Consider the following 24,045-nt stretch of genomic DNA (forward strand, 5'->3'; position numbering starts at 1 on the left):
ACCAGAGCGTGACCTCCTTAGAGGGCTTGACTATCCCAAGAAATCTACTGCCAAAGCTAGAGCAGTATGGTATATTCTCCCAGGGGAATCCTAGAGCACCTGCTCGGGTAGACGTGTTCATTTTAGAGTAAAACTGGCCTCACAGTATTTGCCTCTTTTCCGTAGTGTGCTGTGAAAGCTACTTGTCAGCCTATCCGTCCGTTTCCATTTGAGATTTCATTGCAATTGTGGGCAGAACCGACAGGCACCTTCCCTGTTTCGTGCCATCTGCAGTTCAGTGTCATTCACTCAAGACAATATGAAAAGACCGGCACTCCTAAACAAATGAAAACAAATGTTTTATTTACAGGAAAAAATCTGTACACTGTGCATACATAAAAATATACAAAATCATAATAGAAAATATAAAAAGGGTTAAAATGTATACAAACACTGCTTAAAAATGTGACTCCTGTAAAATCTTAAGCTTTGTTATTAGAGTACACATTCATTTAAAAAAATCATCATACAAAATAATTCCCAAAGCTATTAAAAAAGTACACAGTCTATATTTGAATAGTTCAGTGACTACATATTATAAGAGTGATGAGATGATATGGATAAATGTAAGGCTTGTACACAGAACTCTTATTTCAAGAACAAAATTCTGAATCTGATCACTAAGCCAGAGAGAAGAAATTTGCAGTGTCAAAATTCATTCAATGATGCAGGTATGCCCAGACATGGGCTACTTTAAATTTCAAACAGTTAAATCAGGTATCCTCCTTGCGTGTGAGAGGATAGCTCCCGGGAAAGATTCAGATGCTTTCTAATGAGAGTCTTCTGAATTACCTACTTCAAAAAACAATTTCATTTACACAATGCACATCAACTTTGGAGAGCATGAAGGGAAAAATAGTAGCCATTTATTTTTGCAGTCAATGCATTTAATTTTCCTTTCATGGTACATCTGTGTCATTGTCCAAATGGCATTTTCCAACCTTAAAAACTGCTGAAGAAAAAGGAAACGAAAAGAAAACCCCCACTATGGACTGGACCGGTCCACGTGTGTTTTGAACTCCTGTTCAGTTCAATCCATCTCTAAAATGACTGCGTCCAGTCTGTGCAACCATTGAGTGTAGACTCTTGTCTTCATTTAAGAAAAAAACTGTCTCAGTTTTGCTGACTTTGGCAAGAGATCTACAGCAAGAAGTTCAGAATTTGGATGTTTTCACCAAAGAAAGTGTCCTGACCAAAGACATGCAATGATTTAGCTAAATTTGTAGAGAGAGAGTGTAGATTAGAGTGTGTAAATCACCCCCCTCTCTCTCCAAAGGTATGTATTTCTTGTAATTTCACTGACTTTACCAGAGTTTCAACAGCATAAAACTGCATAGCACGGTAAAAAAAGAAGATGTAGTCGTTTAATCCAAGGAATGACTGACGGAGCTGTGAGTTTATGCTCAGGTAAGCTTTAGAACAGTAAAGGAATGGAACAATTTTTTCTAGCAAAAAAGATTTTGGCTCAAAATGAGGCAAAATCTTCCTTTTTTTTTTTTCTTGAATAAACAGAAGAATACCTTGATTTAACCATCCAAAGGCTGAATGCATAAAATGATAGAGCACCACAAGTCAAAAAAGCTACAGAATTCACAGTGGAAAAAAGAGCATAATGAAATTCAGCATAAACTCAGCACGTTTCCTTAAGCTACTGCTGTGTTTCTGGTTTGTTTCAGCTAAGTGCAAATGTTGTCCACAGCATCAGGGCACAGAAATGAGGCTCGACAGCTTCTGAAGGCAACTTACTCCTACTTGTCAGTAAAACTCCATAAATGTAAAACCTGCATCATTGCCACAAGTGTGAAGGGAGCTCAGGGGTCCACTAGCAGAGGCATTTGTTTGGCTGATGATGCACCTCAAGAGCGGGGTTTGGGCAAACCTCTCATCTACGGTGCTGTTCTACTGTTAGGGTGCGACAGCCACACGGGAGAGCTACAAAGCCATGCCTGTATCTTTTTCCCAAAAAACCCCACGATCTGGGTGGGAAAATGCATTTCCTTTCACATTGTCTGCATTTAATGTATGTATCTAAAACCAGCACTCTCACGCATTATTATTTTTATTAAAAGATACATGGTTCAGTGTTACTACACACTCATTGTTTCAAACTTACTGAATGTGATTCTTTGTAAAGATCTCTCTGCCCTTGCGAGGGATGGGGAAACGCCCGTAAATGCAAAAATACCTGGTGGGTTCTTAAAAAAGCCACCAGTGCCAATGCCACAGAGTGTCAGCAGTGGTGAGGGGAGCACCTCTGCAGGTCCTCTGTGTTCCCCCTTTATTTCTGCCCCTTCCCCTCTTGCAGCAAGTGGAGGTGAACCCTCAGTTAGCAGATCAGGCACACTTGCACTTGTGCCAAAAACCAAAGGAGGACAAGACAAGGTAGGGGAGTAAGATCTCTTTAAGCGGCCACAAGGTGTTTGAGCAGGCAGACCAATGGAACGTCACAGTGGAAACCAGTGTTGGGAAGCCGTGCCAGGGGATCCTTATTTTTTCAAGAAGACGGGCATCACAAGTCGGTCTTCCTCCTCTGTGAGCAAGCGTTTGCAGCACAGCTCTGCGGCATCTTCTGAGGTGATGGTGCTACAGCACCCACATTTGCACTTGTGGAAGGAGCACTGACTGCCATATAAATCAGGATGCAGCAAAGAAAAAATTTCTGCTGGGAGGGCTTGAATGCGCACAGTCCAGTAAATTAAAAATACACAGTTCATTTTATGAAGTCTCAGACCTGATCCTGCATTGTTATTTAAATGATGTCTTAAGTAGATATGCTAAGCACTTGTTCCATGAAACTTCATAATTCGCCTCATTCTGTACAACAGCTATGTTGATTATTCTGACAAATTACGGAGGGAATAATACAGCATAATCCTGCTGTGGGTAGCTGAGTAATGCAGCTAGTATTCTTCTTCGTGAAAATCAAAGTTAAAGGTTAGTGGTTGCAGACCAGTCAAAGTGATATGCTTTTTTTTCTTTTCAGACTTGAGAATTTCCTGCTTATGGAAAAGTAGCGTATTCACTAGTCCTAGAAAGCTAATCAACTCCCTTCCTTTACAAAGATGTGGTAGCTAACCACACGTACAGGAAAGAGAGACATGCTTGATTGCACTGTTCAGACTTCATATGTTTTGGAAACAGGGTACCAAACATATGGAAAAATAGATTAGTTCTGTGTAGGTTATCTGTTCTCCACATGATTAAGTAACAGTGTTATTAACTTTAAGAATAAAAGTTGCCACCATACATAACATTAAAAAGAAATCAGTATGCAATATATCCAGAATCTAAGGCTAATATGAGTAAAACCTCTTCATTTTGACACGTACCAAAATGATTTATGGACATAACTATCCACACAACACAGAAGTACAGTTTTTAGATCATCTGGACAAACTTTCTGTCAACAAGAGGAATCTTAAGAGGATCATGAAGCCCAAATTAAGAGACTACATGGGAAAAAAGGCAAAGTCCTCTGTAGGACACATATTCTTCACTTCTGAGGAAGGAAAATCATCAGACCCAAAGAGCAGAGCGAGAGAAAAAAGATTCTGTGTTTATACTTACAGTACTATTGAAGAGGAAATAGTTGTTAATATTGTGTGCACTCTTCAATTGCCTTTTTGTCGCTTAAGACAAAACACAAAAAATACTTTCCACCACAACCACTCAGCTGTTCTTTTTGGTGCCTCTTTGCGCTGTCTGCCTTTTTACTGAATGGACATGAGTAGGATATAGCTGTGCTTTTGTGTACATATGTTCCTGCTGAACTTACCCTAAGAGAAAGGGTACAGTTGTGTGGAAAAAAAACAAAAAAACAAAACATTAACCTCCTGCCACTCGGAAAATCTGAAACTCAAGTCTTGCCATGGAAAATAATGCTTTAAATATATTAGCAACCAGGCAGATTTTTACAAGTGCCTTAGAGAATATTCTCATTGTGTGTTATGAAGGAAAATATCAAATGATCTCCATATACAATCCGTAGTCAGGTTTTTTGCAGGCATTACAGCTTCTCTGGGGTATAGTCTTTCAAACGTTAAATAAAAAATGCTGATATCCTCTTCTTTTGTCAGAAAACTCCCTATACTTTCTTAACAGCAGTAACTTGTGAACAAGTGAGTTTGATTTGGATCCCAATGAAATACCTAACAAATGATGTCCGTAATCCCGAATGCTATCTTTGCTGCAGAAGAGCGAGCTCCCTCAACGCTTGCTTTCAGTGTGATGTGTGAGTGCTGCGCAGCCTCCCTTGGCTTTCTCTGGATCTTCTTTATCTGTGCAGGCCAGGGGAAGGCATCATTTCCATCTCACTTACACCCTCTTGATAGGCCTCCCAGGGGGAGCTTTTTGCTGAATGGGTTACGAATGTGTTTGTTGCTCTCTAAAGAAATGAGACATTTCTCTTTTCCCTCTGCCCTGCGCAGTCAGTGTGAGCATGGGGGTCTGGCATCAAAAGTACACCCAGTAGTTTAGCTGGTTTAGCTGTGTGTACAGCCACCTCCCATCTGCTCTGACTTCACAGCCACCATAAGGCCCCCTGTACAGCTGAAGGCTTGTAACTGGGCCCGCATATGAACGGGAATTAAAGTCTACTCTAGTCAATGACTGCACAGCTCGGAGTAGCGAATACTTCATTCTTGGAGAGTGTGAAAATCCCATGGAGCCATGAGAAACGCTGCATTGTTCCAACTGGCCGCTCTGTACATGAACAATAGAGGCTGTTTCACAATGCCAGGTTTAACAGTTAAATAAGTTCATTTAAAAAAAAGTTACAGTCTAGCATATGTGGCATAAGAGACCACCCACAAATTCTGACAGTCACACCCACAATACATTATATTTCTGCCTAAGTAGGTCCTTTGCACCTTTCATGAGCTAAGCCTTTTTTTTTTCTTTAACTATTTGCAAAGCAGTAATAAATACTCAGGCTTAGAAAAGAAGTATTTCTCATGCCTGCTACTTAATTACAATTTATAGACTCAAGACTAGATTGGTCTAAGATACATTTTTCAAGTATTCTCTTCTTGTTTATAGTACGACAGTAGTACCTTATTGCACATTGTTTCTGAAGGACTCTCTTCTACAAGTGTGAGAAATTATTTCGTTCGGGGCACTTGACAGCTTTGAACCCTGGCAAAATGACTTTTCCCTTCCGATACAGATCATCCTGCAAACCTTTGTTCATCCTCTGCACCAAAAGCTTCTCGTAGAGCAGTGGGTGGTAGGCCCCTAAGGTACAAGCCGCATCGTAGTAGAGTTCATGGTAGTGACATAGGTCGGTCTGTCGGACTGAAGGGATGTATTCGTACACGTGCACTTCGTTACACATGGACATCATGATGAGGATACCTGGAGCAGAAAGTGAAAACAAAAATGAACCCCAGATTTCACCTTTCTCACAGCGATTTTCCTGCAGTCACCCCAGTCACCCAATCTGTTTTTCTTTCTCGCTTTCCTTTGGTGTTGCACATCTTAAGTATTACTTCTGTAAAATCAAGTGCAGTGATAGCTCCTTTTATTAGGGCAGCTTTCACTTGTCCCTGATACATAAAGATTGCGATCCCTGTAGAGTCGATGGGGTAGAACAACAATTGTAAGGAAAGAGTAAAAAGCCTATAAAGGGCTTGCACACCACCGTCAGCCTCCTTGAGCGAGAAGGCTGCTCTCTCCCACCTCCCCTCATTTACCCTATCCTGTCCACAAAACATCCCACACAAGAATCGGGGACCTAATACAGCTGCATGCTAATTTTTTTGAGTCAACCAATCACTTTTCTTGGTTTTCGTGTATATTATCAATTCTTGAAGCTATTTAGCAAGACAGACCAGGTCTTTACATTCACTTGCAGAATACAGAACACACATATACACACAGAGCAGTTGTCTGGTGTTTTTACAGAGCTCTTCTTGGTACTTCTACCACTTCCACAGCTAAACTCTGACCTGACACGTACAGCAGATATAAAAAAATGCCAGGTATGCCCATTCTGTTCTCCTCTGTGCTTTTGGATATCTGTGTCTTGCAAATATTTACATACATACTAATCTTCAAGGCTATGAAGAATCTGAATCATTTCCCTTTCATTTTTTGTACACCATGGCAAGGGGAAACAAGAATAGAAAGATGGCCCAGTATCACCCATGTTTCTTCCTTTGACAACTTTTGGATGGCTCATTCAGATCATTGGCAATATTAAGGTATCAATGTACTCCTTGAAACATCTCCACCTTATTACAATGTTGGTCTTTCTTAGTCTAGAATTGAACCAATTCCACTTTTTCCATCCACTTGCTTCTCTCCAGGCAGGAAGACATTACCAAGAAGGCAGTCTAAATACATCCAGAAGGACATCAGCCATGTAGTGGCAGCATAAAAGGCCACAGCTTCTAAGAATTTTGTGAAGAGTCTCACCGAGAGAGGCTGAGGAAGGTGAATTCCTTCTTAGAGCAGCGCTGTCAGGAGGAAAAGCCCCTGACCACCTCCTACTCAGCAAGGAGCAATCCGTAACGTGCCAACCCATTTTTTCCTGCCACATGTCAACAGCAGACTGTCATCAGCACTGTCAATAGTGGCTAAGAAAGACCATATGGAAATTAATTTCCTGTTTAAAGCCAGGTAAAGGTTCGCTTTGACCTTAGGCGCAGCCCTAAGATGCTGTTACTCTCCTTATCCCATGCTCAAGATCAAAAATAGAACAGGACAGATTCAGAAGGAAGATAGGTGGGCTTATGCAGACTTTGTTTTCCTATGGCACAATTGTAAATCCATACTAACAGAAGGTCTTTATAGCTTTGAAACGAGAGAAAACTTGCTGTTGCGGCTGCACATTTTCAAAGGGACTAGTATCAGATACTGACTTTCACATCAATCACAGCTTCTGGGATCCTTTTCTGTTTCCCATAGCCATATGAAAGGAAAATGATGGAGTAAGCATTGGACACCTTTTTTTTTTAAGGTTTCATTTAAAAAATAAAAATATATAGAAAATGTATTGAAGCACTTGTTGCACTACTGGTACCCCCATGCATTGAATATGACTGTCAACTCTCAAAGGAGACAGCTGTACTAATTCTACTCACTTTGCACTTACAAATGAGAACTGATGTAATTGTTTTTTTCTGTACAACAGCTTTGGAATCATAAAGCATCAAAGGTGTTTTGGATACTTCTCACAAGTGACATGAATCAACATAAAAAAATATTTTGGTTTGTTAATTAAGCAAAGCCATTTTCTGAAGTTTAGTTTGCAGTTTGGGAACACAGAGATTTCAATGGCTTGCTAATGAAAAGAATCTTATGTTCTCCTTGCTACGTATCATTAGATTATCAAAATGATTTTTCCGTGCCTGATGTGTGAAGTAACTGAAAAACAATTACTTCTGTGATTAAATCTTCTGTTATCATTAATGAAAGGTTCTGAAAGTGTTTTAGATTGTTCTACAGCTTTACACTCTACAGAGTCTATGGCCTCAGAAAAGCTAAGCATATCAATTTCAAAGGAAAAGTCCACAAATTTAAGTGAACTTTAGTCTTATGCAGGAAGAAACACGGATTCACGGTGAAAAAATATTTAATCCCTATTGGAGCAAAAAGTACGAGCTTAATAAACCACGTTTCCTTGCCCCCAAGCTGTTATAGAGATGTTCTGAATTGTAGCCTGCCTAGCAACTATGTCTAGAATTGTCTGTTTGTTGTTTCAGTTTTACAAATGCTTTCGTCAGCTTTTCCACTGCCAACCTCCTTCCTCCACTGATGGAGAGCCCACCTGCCACTCCAAGGTAACCGTTATCCAGCTGAATCGGAGGATGGACGGTTGAAACGTGTGCAATAACGAACCACGTCCAGAAACAGACAGTAAAATGGCTTCTCTCCTGCACCCAGAGCCAAGCCTGGAGCCAGTTTCAGAATCTGTACCACCAATGTCTTAGGAAAATTGGCTCTGACGGAAGGTACAAGCCTTAACCAGAGCGTGTTTCATTTCACTGCCGCATTACCCAGCTAACCTTAAAATTAATAAAGGAATTTGCCATTTGTGGGATAGGAAAACTGCCAAGAACAAAACTTGGGAGACTCTTACGATTTATTTAATAACACTAAAGATGGCCACATCACTGGAGGTATGGTTCAATAATGACAAAATTTTAAGCAGTATCATTGACCTTCCTGGAAATTAGTTAATGGAGCACTTAGAAGTGGTAGAGTTTTAGTTCTTAGTGATCTGTGGATCAGTGTCCTCCAGAACCAATCTAAAAGGCATGCTGGGCTATCTAGTTTAGCTCCTTGCCTTTCCTGCCTTGTTCCATCCAGTCCATGTCTTGGGATTTCAGATCAGGTTGCTCATAAATAACCATAATTTCTGACAGTCCATTCAAGTTTTTGCTCATGCTGGACAATGATGTTTTGAGGGAGGAAAGACAGTGACTCGACAGGCTAGTTTCTGAGTGGTAACAGCTAATCTACAGCACATCTTTGTGTCGAAGTCTAGAGTCTAGAGTCAACAAACTGAAAGATGAGCTAAGACAACGAGTAGAGATTACCACACACAGAGGCGTCCCTGGGCTACAGAGGCTTATCTGTCCTGGTGGAAATGGGAGCACTCCTGAGACTTACAGATCTGGTGCACATGTCAAATGCCCAAACCCTGCTCTGGGGAGGAACAGCGGTCAGTGCCAGACTTTTTCTCTTTTAGCACCTCTAACTCCACAGACCCCCAGCCAAAGGGACCAATGGTGCAGTACAACCGGCACTCCCATCCCAACCACCTATGGCCGAGATCCCAGGGCATGCAGGATTACACACTCAATCTACATGAACCCGAGGAGGTAGGTCCCTCCACTTAGCTGTCACAGCCCCCAAATTCTCCCTTGGAATGATCTGCTCATGCTGTTTCGTTCAAGAACAGAAGGTGGGATAGCACTATGTTAAAGACGGAAGGGGAAAAAAAAGAAAAAGCTCATTTTGGAAAAGAAGCTGTTTTCATTGTATTAATAAGAGTCCTCCCTAAAATAGGGAATAAATGGGTTCAGTTCTGTCCCATGTCTTAGAGGATGTGAACCTCCCTCCACAGGGGACAGCCCCAGTATTGTAGAGCTGTTACTGAAATCTAAGTTCACAAAAAACATGAATCAACCATTTTTAAAAGAACAGCAGTTTAAACCATGGGGACATTTACACTAGTCTGTGTACTAGGATATATTCATTTTTTATTCTCTTTACTTTCTAATGCTATGTCTGCCTTGTTTTCCTTAAGTACCTAAACCAGGGCTGCCAACAGAGCTCCCTGGGCTACGGGTCTCACGTTCCAGCCCATGTATTTTAGTACCACTCTATCTCAGTTTCTCTCTTTGCGTGGTGTTAACATTGCAGTGAGTTACTGACATCTGTATCCAGCAGGTATAAGTGTGCCAAGCTGTCTATATTTTCATCTACCTCACAACTCAGTTCCCCCATCTTCCCTTCTCTCCCCCAGTTACCTTCAGTGATCTTACAATTTTTTTGAAATTACCAATAGCTTTTTGGCGCTTCCACGAGCCCCAAAATATTTTTTACATTACATTTGAACTTTTATGTTTTGGATGCAGTCACAAAGGTAAAGAAGAGTTATGCACCTGACCGCTTACTGACTTCACCTTCCGTTAACCTGTTTTGCTTGCCAGTTTTGCTTGCGAAGTCCTACCTTGCTTCTTATTTGTTATCCCATTAGTCATCTGTACACATCTCTTTCTGTATTATTGCTTCCCAGGCTTCTCTTCTGTGGCTGAATCTCTTTGCATTTCCTCCCACACGTATTAACCTGTAGTTTCCAAGTTTACTTCCTTTCCCTATATTGCCCACAGAGTACATGCCTATCTACTTATTTCTTTCGTCCCGATTTTCACATCACTGCCTGATTCAGTATCATCTGCAAGTTTGTTTCGTATCTCGGCACTCCTCTGTGATCATCAGCATCAGTATGAATGAAAACCAAATTGTTTGATAGCCTGTAGGGTGAAGAATTTCCATGTGATACACTTCAGTATTTGTCTTTGCTCACAGTCCTTAAGTTGGTTTTCAGTCAATGCACAATTACTACATATAAAACAGCACAGACTGGCTTACACACAACCTAAGGAGACATTAATGAGCACGATGAGATAGTCGTCGTCCCAACACCTTACAGTCTGGACAGAATTAATCTCACTGAGATGTTCAGGCCCATCTCTGACCTAGCTGGTCTAAAGCACTCTTTATAGACAATGCAGGAGACAGGCATTTCTAGGGCACAATTAATCTGACTTATTTTAGATGTCTACTTTAGGATGGGATGAATTGTTCCCTGTAAGTGTTGTTCCTCTCTAGTGACGAGGCAGAAACTGAAAATATGAGTCTGGCTCTTGCTATCAAGCGCCTTCTCCACTCTCCTAGGTCAGAAGCTTTTGGAGCTTCGTGAAAAAATAATGTAATTGACTTTTCCAGGAGCACTGTGAGAAGAAATGAAAATAAGGTGTGATTCATCTGACCAAATGTGCCCACTGGTGCAGTTACCCACACTTGAGATAGGTATCACAGGCTCCTTTGCTGTCAGTAGAAGAAAGTGGGCACTTTTAGGAAGCAGCGCTTGTCTACTCATCCCAGAGTAGACATTTAAAAATGGATCATACAAGTCATGCCCCCGAAGTTCCCGTTTCTTTCTGTTGACTGTAGGGGAAGCCTGAGTGGCAGCACGGGTACCTGTACTGCACGAGTTCTACCTGCACTGCCAGTACGGGATGAAAATTTCACATGTAGAGGGGAACACAGGTCTCATAGCCATATTGAAGAGGTGCCTATTTTTCGCTCTAGTAAGTCTGAGGCTAACACAAATACAGACCTGCACTGGAGGCATCTAAAGCTAGGTGGCGTGAGTCCTGCTCTCTGACTGACCTAGCCATGGACCATAAACAGAAGTCAGTTTTACGTGCAAGGATTAAGCTGAGAGGAGATGGCTTTTTTTACACTCATAAGGATTAATGTATGGCAATAGGATTGAAAGCAGAGAATTACACAGTATTTAGAGAAGGCCAGAGGACGTGCACAACTTGAGAAAAAGTAAAACCTGAAAGGGAAAGCCTATAGGCTATCTATAGCATGCAAACATCAAAAAATGGTGAAGTACTCCTTAGAATGAATGCCAAGAGGAGTCCATGGGACACAACGCAAAGTCTGCTTTTCATCAGGGGCCCTAAAAAAGCTCAGTAAAAACTAGATTAACTACATTAATTGGATTAATCTAGTTGTAGCAGCATTACTATCGTGCCTAGGGGATTTGGTCAAGAACCTGTTAAGCTCCAGTACAAACTGGCAGAAATACTGCCAGTCTGAGTGATTGCCATGAGATCTGTGGAGGGGTCTGGAGGGAACTGTGGGGGCAGTTCCAAGTCCTTCAGAGCAGCGACAACTTTGAAGTTAGATCAGCTTGCTTGGGGTCCTGTCCAGTCCAGTACTGAGCATCTCCAAGGATGGAAATGGAGCTGTTGAATCTTTTCAGAAGTTTACTGAAGCATGCAAAAGTAGTATTGTAGGCATGGCTCTGAAACCAGCAAGCAGGTGTGAAAATGACCATCAGACCTGGTCTCTTCCAGATCTGATGCTTAAGCTTTAAAACTTTTAGAACTTAAATATCCAATCTAAATTTCATAGTAAGGAAAAACTCAGGGTATCTGGCATGATTTTAGCTTTGGCAAACATGATTGGCACAACCATACATTCAAAATCACAACTGAAGATATTTCTGTATAGGCCACTCTACTCTAATTCTAATACCCTTGCTGGATTTTCAAAAGCCCCATTTGGATTACAACTGTGAAAATGGAAAAATGCAAAATAATTCTGCCTGCGTGGAGAAAAGTTGTTTCATAGTAAATCATTCAAACGTGTGCTTTATGAATGTTTTATAGTTGAATGACAATGTTCCTGAATACCGTATTGGACAAGAAAAAAAGGATTGTGAGCACAGAATCTTCTTTTTAAAATATTTTAAAATATATTATTCCAAAGAAATGATGTGGCTGTCAGAGAAACAGTCAACCTGCAAGTTTGTTACAACAGTACAATGCTAGATTGTAATAAAGTATTACGTATATCAAAATGTTATATATTAGTATTTCAAAATCCTCAGAAAGATGTGTTACTTTTTCTTCCTATTTGGCAGATATCTATGGTGTCAGGAAGTGTTGGGTATGGTTTAAACTTAGTCCAATTGGCACAAATAAACTCCTGAGCTTTTACAATCTGCACTGAAAACATTTAAACCAGAATTAAATTAAGATTAAATTCCTTGCATAGATAGTTTATACAAATGAACATATACTATGGATTCTAATCAAAAGGAGAAAATGTTTTTCAATTTGTTCTTGGCAATTTTAATGACTCCAGAGGTTTTGAATTTCCAATGTGCATCTTTTGTACAGTACAATCAAGCTTTGTGGTTAGCATACTAATTTAAAAAGAATGTTCTCTAGTTTACAAGTAAATAAAATATAGTTTAATATACCTGAATACAACAGATGCTGTATGAAGGCATCTAGAATAATAAGCGTAATTCAAACATTCAGCAAGAACTCGGCATCATTTTAACAAAATGTAAGAGATGCTGAAAACATTTAAATACACATAATCTGATTATTATACTCATCATGTGTCTCATTTCACACACACCACAAATCTAGTTACGGAAAAGAATTTAGCTAGGCACAACAGTAAGTTTTATGTTTGATAATATGTGCACTTGAAAGCATTACAAATAAACATAAAGCATTTAGTTTTCTATGTGTTAGTCTACTTCTGTAGTCTCTATTTGTCCTCTCTTGACTGGATTTCAGGTACCACAGGAAAATTTGTCACTCCTTGAAACTGGGCCAAATGTGCCTCAGTTATTCTTTGGAACATATAGTAAAAATAGCTCTGGCTTTTTAAAATACTATGTTTCTAAAAAAGGGTTCTTTTACCTCTGTTTAGTTCATGAACTATGACAAATACTAACCACAAGAAAACATTACCTAAATTTACAGAAAACCAAATATTTATTAAGGAATTTAATTGTCACCAAATGGCCCTGTGCCTAAGCCTAATAAGTTGTGCAATATTTGTCATCTTTGATGTATAGATACTCGCATTATCTAGTAGACCTAGAAAATGACATATTTATCACTTAATGATGAATGCAAAAAGCCGTACATTAATCACAATAATATATTCTGTAATATGAGCGTAGACTGGAAAACGCTGACCAGTAATATCATATAATTTTTAATGTATTATTCAAATTTGGGTGATACACTAGAATAGTAAAGATTTTTTTATGTGATTTGGGGTGCTGCAAGAGGAGAGTTTGCTCTTTTATCTCTGTATTTCAGGAAGCAGAAGATGCTCAAATTTCAGAGTGCTTTTTATTAGAATATGAAGAATTTAAAGCGTATGTATTTGGAGGTATTATTTGTTTGCGTGATAATACTTGAACAAAACTGAGCTGGGAAGAGTAAGCACTATTCTGTTCCTTCACCAACTGTTGGCGAACAGCTGAGTAACAGTAATAAAGGCAACTCTTAGTATGTCAAATTGTTTCTTTCAGTTCATGCAAGTGTATTTTTCCTAAGCAGAGCTGGAGATCAGCCGCATTCTTCTACTCAACATGCTCTGTGAAGCCATTTTAAATTTAACTTCTTAGTCATACAATGATCTGCTAATGTTGCAGTGTAATGATAGTCTTGCTTGTACTATTGTCTCGATGCATGCAAATGAAGGTTAAAATAAGGTTATCAACTATTAATGACGCATAACTGTTAAATCTGTAACGTCAACTGTAAAGCCTCAAACAAGCCTTTCTTTCTCCCAACAATAAAGTAATCTGGGCTTAGTTACCATTTTGCATTCAGTGGTTCATATGTTACGCTAAAAGCTACAACACATAGCGAAGACTACTGCCTACACAGACAACCGAAAATGTAAAAATCTACACAGACCATGTTTTGATTTGGGACTAAAAAAAAATATAATACCACAGTCAGAGCTTCCAATTATTTTTTTTCAAAAGACAAAAGCTGCTGGGTATATAAGGGTATATAAATGTGAATTTCAAGTAAAATCACCTCTGAAGAGGTAAGCTAAGCAAAGTGTACCGATGGACTACGGTAAGTAGGAATTCATAGCAAATCCAGTTCGTAAACAACGGACAGGAACAAAATTTTCATAGAAAAGCCTGTATATGATCTAGACATTATTAAAAGGCCCCCGAACTTTCCGAATGCTAATGTACCATCCCATCCAATGCACACAGAATGCTGCTCTTGAGAAACTCAAGGAAGCAAGTTTTAGTCTTGGTCTTCAGATGACAAAAATGTAAGGTCAGAACTAGGTTGTTTACACAGGCTACCAAGGAAGGTATAGGAACGGTTTTCTTACAGCAGAATGGTAAAAATAGAGCCTGCCGATTTATACACCACCAGCCTCAATTAAAAACTGAGCTTTGATATGTTCAGAAAGAGGGGAGGAAGACGGAGTTCATATTTCACAGTGAAAAATGTATTAATAGGAAGTGAACAGGTAACACTTATTTCTGCTGCCAAAAGATAGGAGGGCAAATCCTTCCCGATAACGGTGACGTTTTTTCAACTGTCAATTTAGGATTTGCCAGTGGAATCCAAATCCCAGATTTGGTGGTTGGATGCTTACACTTCTTCTGAGAAAAATGGAGTAGATCAAAGTCCAAGATGAGATGGAAATATATCAATACTCATTTAACAAACCCAATTTTCAGCCAGATGTGAACCAACAAATTTAACTGCAAAAAGCCACCATGGCAATTGCCTAATGCTAATGCAAGATGATGAGAATATGGTGCAGAGTTTTGTTTAAAAGCATGAAGGTGGCAGCTACAAAAATGATGCAAAAATATGCAAGAATGGGGTCTCAAAGCTCATCTAAGGGTTAGATTAGGGAGACAAAGAGTAAATAATTTATAATGAGGAGTGACATTAGCTAAGCTATGACATGCCACATAAGGAAAAGTTACAAGCCAGGGAAAGTCCACATCAGTGTCTCAGAAACCAAGCCAAAAATGACTCCCAGATTACAATAAAAGGTTTGTTGTACCCTGGTGAACCCTTCCCCACAAAAAAACAGTCTCTGTGTTTTCTTGGTCATTATTCCTAGCCTTTGAGCTAGAAAATACCACAGTAAAGGGTGACTTGTCTGTGCCAAGTTAATCCTTCCTAGACATGGTATAACCCCAGAAGCAACACCTAACAAATGGGCCGCAATTTGACAGGTGATGAGTTCGGCCTACTTTCAACGATGTCCTGAACTTACACCCATCACTAGGTTGGGCAGAAAACAATGTTAAAGTAATAACAAATTTAGTGGAAAAGACTGCGGTCAGATGTGGGTCTGCATGTAGCGTTGTTAAGGTGCAGCCTGGCACCGGTGACGGATGGGCTGCCGCGAGCTGACACCCTGTTTAGAAGAAAACCAAAGACAGGAACGTCTACAGGTTAGAACCTGATGGAGAGGAGCAGAGAAACTCTGTTCTTGGAGGAAGCTGATCTGTGTTGGGTAATATTCATCTCACCTGGTTTTAGGCCTCCGTACTGTGTGTGTGTTGTATGTTATCATTTCAGAAGCGGCTGGAAGCAGTGACATATTTAAAAGGCTTAAAACGGCAAGTGAACGTACACAAAATGCGGTATTACTAAAGCATTCTAGACTTGTGCCTTATTTTGTACATAACCTGTAGAACACAACCAATCCTGCCCTGTGCCACGCTTCTCTCTCCATCCTCTCCTCTCCCCTCCTCTACAGCTGGGACATGCGCTATGCTTCCCTCACCCAAACCACCAGCTGTTGCAGTGCTGTTGCCTCTCCTCAGCAACATGCCAGCTCAGAGCTAATGTACGCAGGGTTTTGGGGAACCAGTGGCTCCAGGAAGGAGTTATGCCGAGACGGGACATCCCATACCCCAAAGGAAGCACAAAAAATGTTCTTTTCCCTAGCTCCCACGCAGTGGAGAAACCAGGGAAAAAAGACCCTACCTCTTCTCACTCTCTCATTCCCCTAAAGTCACAGCATGCAAGAGACTACCTCTTCCCCACAAATGACCCACTGGCCCTTTTTCCAAGACTTAATAATATTGTGACTCAAGTACTTTAATGCAGTTATTAACAATGTTAAAAGATTCCCCTGACATCAATCACTGCTGAAGGATGGTGACTCACTGCTGCAGAAGAACACAGTGAGAACGCATTTCACCAAGCATCCTCCCTTCGGGAAGAGTCAGTTTCTTATAAATAGTGCTAAGCAGCAGAAATAGATACAATTGTCATGTGAAAAATGTAATTACTGAAGAAACACTCTAAGACCACCCTAAAACATTCCTGAAAGGAAACAGTCTGATGTTTCCATGTTTCAGTTTATGCATTTGTCCAATTTTGTAAACTGGGGCTAAAGAGGGTTAAAAAGCTTGAAACAAAAGTGCTTCACTTGATACAAAACCAGGGTTTTTTTACCTTTTCCTTGTTACTGGCAGCAACAGCAATGTGAGGAACTGCTGCTCTTCCTCCACAAGTAACCAGAGCTCATAGAGGGCTGCCTGACTTTCTGCCAGTGTAAATATGGACAAACCAGATCCTTGCGCAGAGTCTGTATTCGTTCTAATTGCAGAGCATTGCACACAGACTTACAATAAGTTATTCTAATAAAGTGATTAGTATCACTATGGTCCATGCTATAAAGAGCTTAGATTCAGGGATACAGGTCCCTCTGCCTGTGAAAATTCACACCCTCTATTTAACAACAGCCTATTTTCCTTCATATAGCTGTTTTGAGCACAAAGGTATTAGCAGTGTGGCTATTTAATAAACCATTTTCCCATATCTTCTTGAAATTAAGACACTCATATTTTATGATGGTCATCATTTACCCATTCTTTCTATTAATTTTATAGGAAGTAATTTATAGATTTTGTACGAATCAGGTAGAAGCTCAACATTCAGGATATGCCTTTCATACAGGTGCACTCAGTTGTGTCTACCAGCTTCAGTTCCAACTGGATATTTGCTGCAGGAGTTGTTGAGAGATACGTGATCTGAAGACCAACATGACTTTTCAGATTTCTGCCAAGCTGTATTATATTTTTTATGCTTTATCTTGCCCTTTATGTCCACCTTTGACAATACACAGTTGCGTTTCTGTGCTGTCTCCCAGTTTATATTATGTTATATATGCAATGCATAGACATCCATTCGATAAGGTTACTAAAATAGGAAGCCTTTCCCTACTAAAATATTTAAAATGCATCTATAAGAACAGCAGCTAGTTATCAAATGAGCTCGATATGACTCCCAATAAGCTTGTCTTACTGCTTGTTTTCTTAAAGCTAATAACAGCATTACCAAAATGTCTAAGCATCTCCTTTGGAAAAGAACAATATAAATAAAATTCCCAGTACAGGTGAAGGAGACAAATTTGCATCTGTACACACAAAGTATATATATCTGTACAGCTTTTGTTGCTAATGTTTTTCCTTGTTTAATGATTGATATTTTCAAAGCATTCTCTGCTTGAAGGATATTTTTTGTCAGGAACATTTAGATTTGGGGTTGAAGACTACTGTTCTATTATTATAGTGAAATTAACTCCCTTTCTTCAAAGAAAGCTTTTGATGTGTTCCTAATATATGGTGTAAGTACAGATTGACAGCACAATGATCCTCTTCACTATTCTTATGATCAGCAGCTGTTAACCTATTTTTATCAACAACTTCATTACTCCAAGAAATGCTTTTGCAAAATATGAATGCTGCTGGTGAGATCATTCCACATGAGCAGGCATCTCCTTATAAATTTTTACAAGCAGGTTCCAAAATCTCACTTCAAGAAGAAACCAACTGCCAAGCCATCCTCCTCCAACACACAAGGCCTCCTCTTCTTTCCACTCATGCTCCAGGTAAGCACAACCCACTCAGGTCATAGATGGGCACCTCCCAGACACCTTTACGTCATCCCTCTGAGAGCTTCAGCACGCTCCCTAAGGCCTTTGGTGGGCTCCACAATATCCTGGGATGCCACTACTGTATACAGAGCCCAAGATAAGTGCTCAGAACTGGTTTTCCCATGTCGGATGCAATCTCAAGTATCTTCACTTTCAGATTCAGATAGAAAGAATAAAAAGAGCATTTTCTGACTGCAGCAAATACATAGACCAATATCACAATGTCAAGGAGGAAAGGATGGAGTTTCCAAAGCGGAAGACCGTATTTGGAGCTCTATTGCCCTCTGTGTCTCTAGAAGCCTAAGCAAGGAAGACCCTGATTCAGCCTTGCTACTCTGACTACTTGCATCCTTTAGACATTCACGATCAGGACCTGCTATGCATCAGGTAAGTCATTATGCTGTATGAACTGTGGGCACAGTGCCAAATTATCCCCCAAGAAACACTAAGGAAGGACCAAAAAATACAGTGAAACTCTGTTCCTTCAAGTGTAAGAAGAAGAAGGATGCTTTGGGCACTTTCAGACTGAGCACTGGAAGCCATGACAGGGCATGGGAAATCCCGTTCCTTGACCTGTGTAGGGAATACAGCTTGCCTGTCAGTGATTTCATCCACTCTGTATGATCTGCCATATGCAGACTTGTTTTCTGATGCATCTCTGCTCTATGATCCCAACAAAGAACTTCAGAACTGAGTAGGTTCTCAACAGATAAATTAATATGGAATAATACAAATTTCTCACAGATATATGTATGTTTTATAAATATGGTATGCATACTATGGATGCGAAGGGCAAGAAAGCAGAACATTAAATTCACCCAACTGTTTTCTAGTTCTCATACTGTGTGTTTCAGCTAGTCATTGTTCCTGTATAGAGCACCAAGAACAAACAGTACATGTGTATGGACTTGACCCTCACGCAATGTACGCATTTACAATTTTTTAATTTTTTTTAATCTAACATGTCTACTGGGCTCATCTTTGATACACCTACCGATAAAACCTGAAGAGGGAGGGTTGGGCTGTATCTTCTCTTTAGTGTTCTCCTGAATGATGTCCCAGAGCTGCCATATGAACTTTGGATGGAGAATGTAAAACGGCTGGTTTGGATTCTTCCTGCGATGCTGTACATAGGGAGTGAACAGATTGTAGTCCGGCTTCTTATACCACTGGGAGGAAAAAAGTAAGAATTTTTTTAATCTTATAGTATCAAATGTGTTTTGAACACTACATGTACAATAATGTGAACTAACTTCATTTGGGTTTGTCAGATCAGAAGCAAAGGTAGGAAAGCAGCCTGCACTGGTGGATGCTTCTCCTAGAAAGCCAGTCCTCACCCTGGGCTATTCTGTTTCCTTTCTTCATGCAGAGACTCCCAATAAGCAATTCACTGCAGTGGGACGAGCCAACCCCATCTCCCCCTCACAGGCCCGCGTTAAACAAGGGGTTCAAAGAGCCTTGATACAAGATCCGGGCGTGGGGGTGAAGCTTCCTCTGAAAGTGTCCCTGTCCCTGATGGAGGCAACAGCAGCACATGAAGCAGGCGTAGGAGGCAGGCAGCCTCTGGCATCTGTTGCTAAGGGAGTTCAGCAGATGAAGGTTTACTTTCGACTTTGCAGCCTGCTCAGCTCCAAACTCCCCCTGCCAAGAACCATCAGATAACTGGTCCACTGGAGCTGCAGCACCAGCCAAAGCAGAGACTCCCCCAGTGACAACCAGATGGACGTCTGCTGCTCTCAGTGAGCGGGCGGATGGCGGGGCACAGATGGCTGTGGGGGAGTGGACACAAAAGGAAGACTGGTGGGGAGGAGGCCTGAGAAATGGGGAAGGCACCAAGAGAGATTTTCATTAGGGTGTTGTATTTTGTCTGGGAAGGCAGAGGGGGAGGTGGGAAAAAATGGATGCAATTCTTCACCTTTCCTGATAAAACCTCCTTCTGAAATCTAGCAACGTTCCCTCCTTGGCAAACACACAGAAAACTCGGTTATGTGAAAATAGCAATATTTTATCAAAAAAACCCCATCATCCATCTATCCTAGCATCTCAGAGCAGTCCATTCCAGTACAAGTGTTGGCCACTAAAAAGTTTTTGACCCATAAACCAATTTTGACCAATTCATGCAGAAATAGCATTCCCCACTCCTTAGATAAAGACAGACTTTGGGGTTCATTGTGACAAGTGAGAACCAGGAGACTGCAGTACTAAATACATTCATTTTCTCCAGTGCTTTCAGACCGATTGGGAAGAAAAGTCCAGGCAGACATCTTACCACATTCAGATTTGCAGAGTAGGGGGCAGGATCCCAGGCTACTAAGATAACATCTTTGTACAAGGAGCTGTCGACAAAGTGATGGTTTGGGTTGGTGAGAATCTGCAAACACAGATGCAAAGAATTGCACAGCATTAAAAGTGGGATCCAGAAAAACGGCAAAATCCTTCTCTAAAATGAACAGTCCTCCCCACGCTGCTGTTTGTTCTGCTTTAATTCTGGTCGCTTTTAAGCATCTTGTTTTGTTAAAAAAATATATAAAAAAGAGCTTAGCCATAAACAGCACTCATAACAGTTTGAAGTAGCAGTATGCTGAATTACTCTCCATCTGTGAAGGATGTGATGGGACCACTTGAGATGCTGCATAATTGTATATCAACATTACTGTGTATTCTGGAACTTGAAAGCGAAAGCTACGGTATTTCAGACCACCTGCAGGATCCTCTTCTTAGACATAGAGCAGCTTTCTTTGAAGGGCTACAGCCCCCAAGGATAACGTCTTTCCCAGACAGTCTCATTTCAAGTAACTCCAAAAAGGCAAATTAGATCATGACTGTAAAAGCTGGTATGCCTAGAAAAATAATTCCAGGTATGTGATAGGGCTATTTTTGAAGTAACTGTCATATTGCTCTGATCTACTGCTCTCTTATAACTCCCTCCTGCATCTCCTGGTACTCTGCCTGATCCTCCCACCCCACTGGAAGTTTAGTCTTCACTCCTGCTGGCTCATCCCTTCCCGGACCCTCCATGCCTAACCAGATCTCTCTGATCCCTGGTGCATCCGATCTCAGGCAGGATTGAGCTGAATGGTTTCAGCATTGGTTGAAACAGCATGAATTTGGCTGTTAAACTAATCAAGATTCCAGACAAATAAATTCATACTAATTTTCATTTCCCTTTAGGATCCAATGAGCCATGTTTGATTATGCATATTTTTCTTCAGAAAAATAATATTGTTGCCATAGCAATATTCTTCCTACCATAAACTTTGAGCTTAATGACTTTCCATCAGCCTTCTACAACAAGAACAAAATTAGTCGTGCTGCCATCAGCATCCCCAACTCCATTTCTCAGAGCAGTTTTCGCCTGAGAACGTAAACTCCTTTTTTGAGAGTACAGAGTAAACAGACCAAAAGGTCAAGCTTTTAAAAGCTCGGTTCCACAGTTATCACACAAAGGAGCTCTTACTTGCCTTTCAGTAAGCAAGAGTCCTTTGGAGGTGTTGTCCACACAAATTTCGCTCTTAGTGAGTCTGCATTCATATGTATGAGATGAGTTTCTTCTGGAACAGTATCAGTTGTGGCTGCACTGGCTTCCTTCACATCCTTTGGGCTTTCACAGCGGAGAACATGAGGGAAGAAGAGGGCCACAGCAGCCTTTTAATCAACTGAATGCAGGACTTCCAACAGCAAGGAGGGAAGGAGGGGTCAGTAAACCTGTATGGGTAACCCAACCTCAGGTAGGGAAAGCAACTTTTATCAAGTGGCCTGTGCAGATTTCACTCCTGGAGAGGGGAAGGCCAGTTTCTCAGCAAGTGGCCAGAGCATCATGGGTGGCTTCTGACCTCTTTGAAGGAGCAGAGAGGTGGTGGGAATACAAACACTTGTGAGGAAGCTGTGTGAGCTGACCTGGCCTGAACTTTAGCCATGCCCTGTGTTTTCTTGAGAGGCCTTGTGGAGAGCAAGCACTGTACAGTGCAGCTGAGAAGACCATGGGACCCTCCATAACCACCCCAGTGGGAACGTACTGTAGCAGTTCCGGGAGCCAGGAGGACCCCAGCCTGCCACGAGCAGCGGAGAGCAGCTAATTTAGCCGTTTAGTCTCTCTGAATTCACTGGGGAGCTAACAAAGCTCAGATCACTCCTTGGAAGCATTTCTCTCTTCTCCTACAGGGAGCCTACTTAGACTAGTCAACTAAATAAAAGTTTCTAAACCCTCCTCCTTGCCCGGCACAGGAGTTCAGGCATGGTCAGTACCAGGACGTTCTGGTTAACAGTAAAACAGAGAACAGTCAAAGAAAAGGAAAAAACCCCAACAAAAACCAACAAGTAAAATAAATGACATGAAGATCAATGTTCTCTGATACACTGATTTCAGCACTAAAGCCAGAGTAAGATATTTCTGCTTGCTTCCCCTGAGCAAAAGAAAGGGGGCATATTTGACCCAGATCACTTCAAAGATCTAGTCTGTCCTGCAGCCTCACAAAGAGCTACAAAACGAGTGTGAAGGGAATGACAGTGAACAGTCCTCTCTGCGGTGGCAAAGAACACGAACTTATACACACAGAGAACACACCCGCCAAGGATGGACTTTGCATGGGCAGTCACTCAAAGAAGAAGAAGAAAAAACAAATTCGTAAGAATTACAGTAAATGAAAATTTTGCTCTCATTCAGGAAGAATCAGTATGTATAGAGCATGCTACGTGGTCAACCATACTACTGGTGTTGACTAAGTAAACTCACCATTTCAATATGTCATAAAATTTCACAGTAATTCTGTTGTTGCTTTTTGGCTGCCTTTCATAAAGAGGAAAGAGGCTTGGTTTGCCCAAGACCAGAGTTCAAGCAATAGTTTTTTCAAAATTGAAAAACTACTCTTAACCATAAGGTGTCACTGTAGCTCAATGCACAATTATTTGTTGACACCCATATGCAGAAAATCCCATGTTCTGTTTCCATTCAGATGAACAAACTCACCTTACGTGTAATATCCAGTGTACATTAAAGTTTTTTTACTAGTTCATTCCAAATTTTTAAAGAACGATGACTTGCCTAAAGTTATGTGTTAAGACAATTCAGTTCCCATTTCTTTTGCCTTCCAGCGAGGAAATAATTGGGGAACTGGAGAATATGAGAAAAGAGCTTTGGGATCCCCACAGCTCGGGCTTTGTGAAGATCCCAGAGGCAGTGTGGTGCAGGTCTTCTGTACTGACAGCTCCGGCATCCTGCAGAGCCTTTACAGATGCAGGACACATGAGAAACTTTACAAACCAATTCTTTGAAACAAGGATATCAAGTAACTACTGCAATCACTCTACACTGACAGCAGTGTGAACATCCCTGTAAGGGAGAACTTCTACCTGCTCTACATCATGATTGTTAAATCACTAGCTGTTTCCCAGATTACCCAACACTTTCTCAGAAGTTATTAATTTAATGTCATATCGTACAGAAGTGACATTGACTTGAATTCACAAAAGGAAGATCTTACCTGAGAGTTAATGATCCGCATGGTTGTTTTATTTCCAACATCTTTTTCATAGCCACGTGTTGGAGCAGAATTAAATCTTAGAACGGCATCATGAGAATCTAGGAGCAGAAATGAGGGGGTAATTTGATTTTCTTAGTAATATAGAACAGTAAAATAAAGCAAATGATCTAAACTAATGTAAAACTTGCACATTTCTCCTAATCTTGATATTCTAAAGATGATAAACATTCTACTATGCGCAAACAAAAATCCTCTTGCATCTGCCATACGTTATTAACATTATTAAAATCCACCGGCAAAAAGTTCAGAATCATCTATTTAGCTTGCAATACTTAAATATTTCTCTTAATTGGATAAACTTAGCGTGGGAAGGTTATTAGTACACCCAGTACACACAATTGCTCACTATTTCTGTTGCAAAATTTACAAAGAATTACTCCATGCAAAAGCATGTTAATTGCAAGGATATCTAATTGCACATTTGAATGAATAACAACGCTTAACTATAAGCTTGTGCTTCACA

General features: G+C 40.6%; 2 protein-coding genes across 3 annotated transcripts in view; one reads left to right on the forward strand and one right to left on the reverse strand.

The window, feature by feature from the left end:
• The window catches only part of LOC143171269 (opsin-3-like), a 92,825-nt gene extending 84,893 nt beyond the window's left edge, over nt 1-7,932 (forward strand). The window contains exon 4 of the mRNA XM_076360138.1: nt 7,743-7,932. Within this exon, the coding sequence (XP_076216253.1) occupies nt 7,743-7,859 (117 nt within the window). The 3' untranslated portion in view covers nt 7,860-7,932. The remainder of the gene's footprint in view (nt 1-7,742) is intronic.
• Nucleotides 351-24,045, reverse strand: part of ST6GAL2 (ST6 beta-galactoside alpha-2,6-sialyltransferase 2) — a 54,025-nt gene continuing 30,330 nt past the window's right edge. The window contains exons 2-6 of one of the 2 annotated variants that reach the window (XM_076360115.1): nt 23,523-23,620; nt 20,312-20,413; nt 19,037-19,211; nt 5,091-5,391; nt 351-4,740 (exon numbers count right to left, since the gene is read on the reverse strand). In XM_076360115.1, the coding sequence (XP_076216230.1) occupies nt 5,123-5,391; nt 19,037-19,211; nt 20,312-20,413; nt 23,523-23,620 (644 nt within the window). In that variant the 3' untranslated portion in view covers nt 351-4,740; nt 5,091-5,122. Of the gene's footprint in view, nt 5,392-19,036; nt 19,212-20,311; nt 20,414-23,522; nt 23,621-24,045 lie in introns of both variants that reach the window. The other variant, XM_076360126.1, reaches the window with a different exon arrangement.

Source organism: Aptenodytes patagonicus, chromosome 1 (genome assembly GCF_965638725.1).
Source record: "Aptenodytes patagonicus chromosome 1, bAptPat1.pri.cur, whole genome shotgun sequence".
Classification (NCBI taxonomy): domain Eukaryota; kingdom Metazoa; phylum Chordata; class Aves; order Sphenisciformes; family Spheniscidae; genus Aptenodytes; species Aptenodytes patagonicus.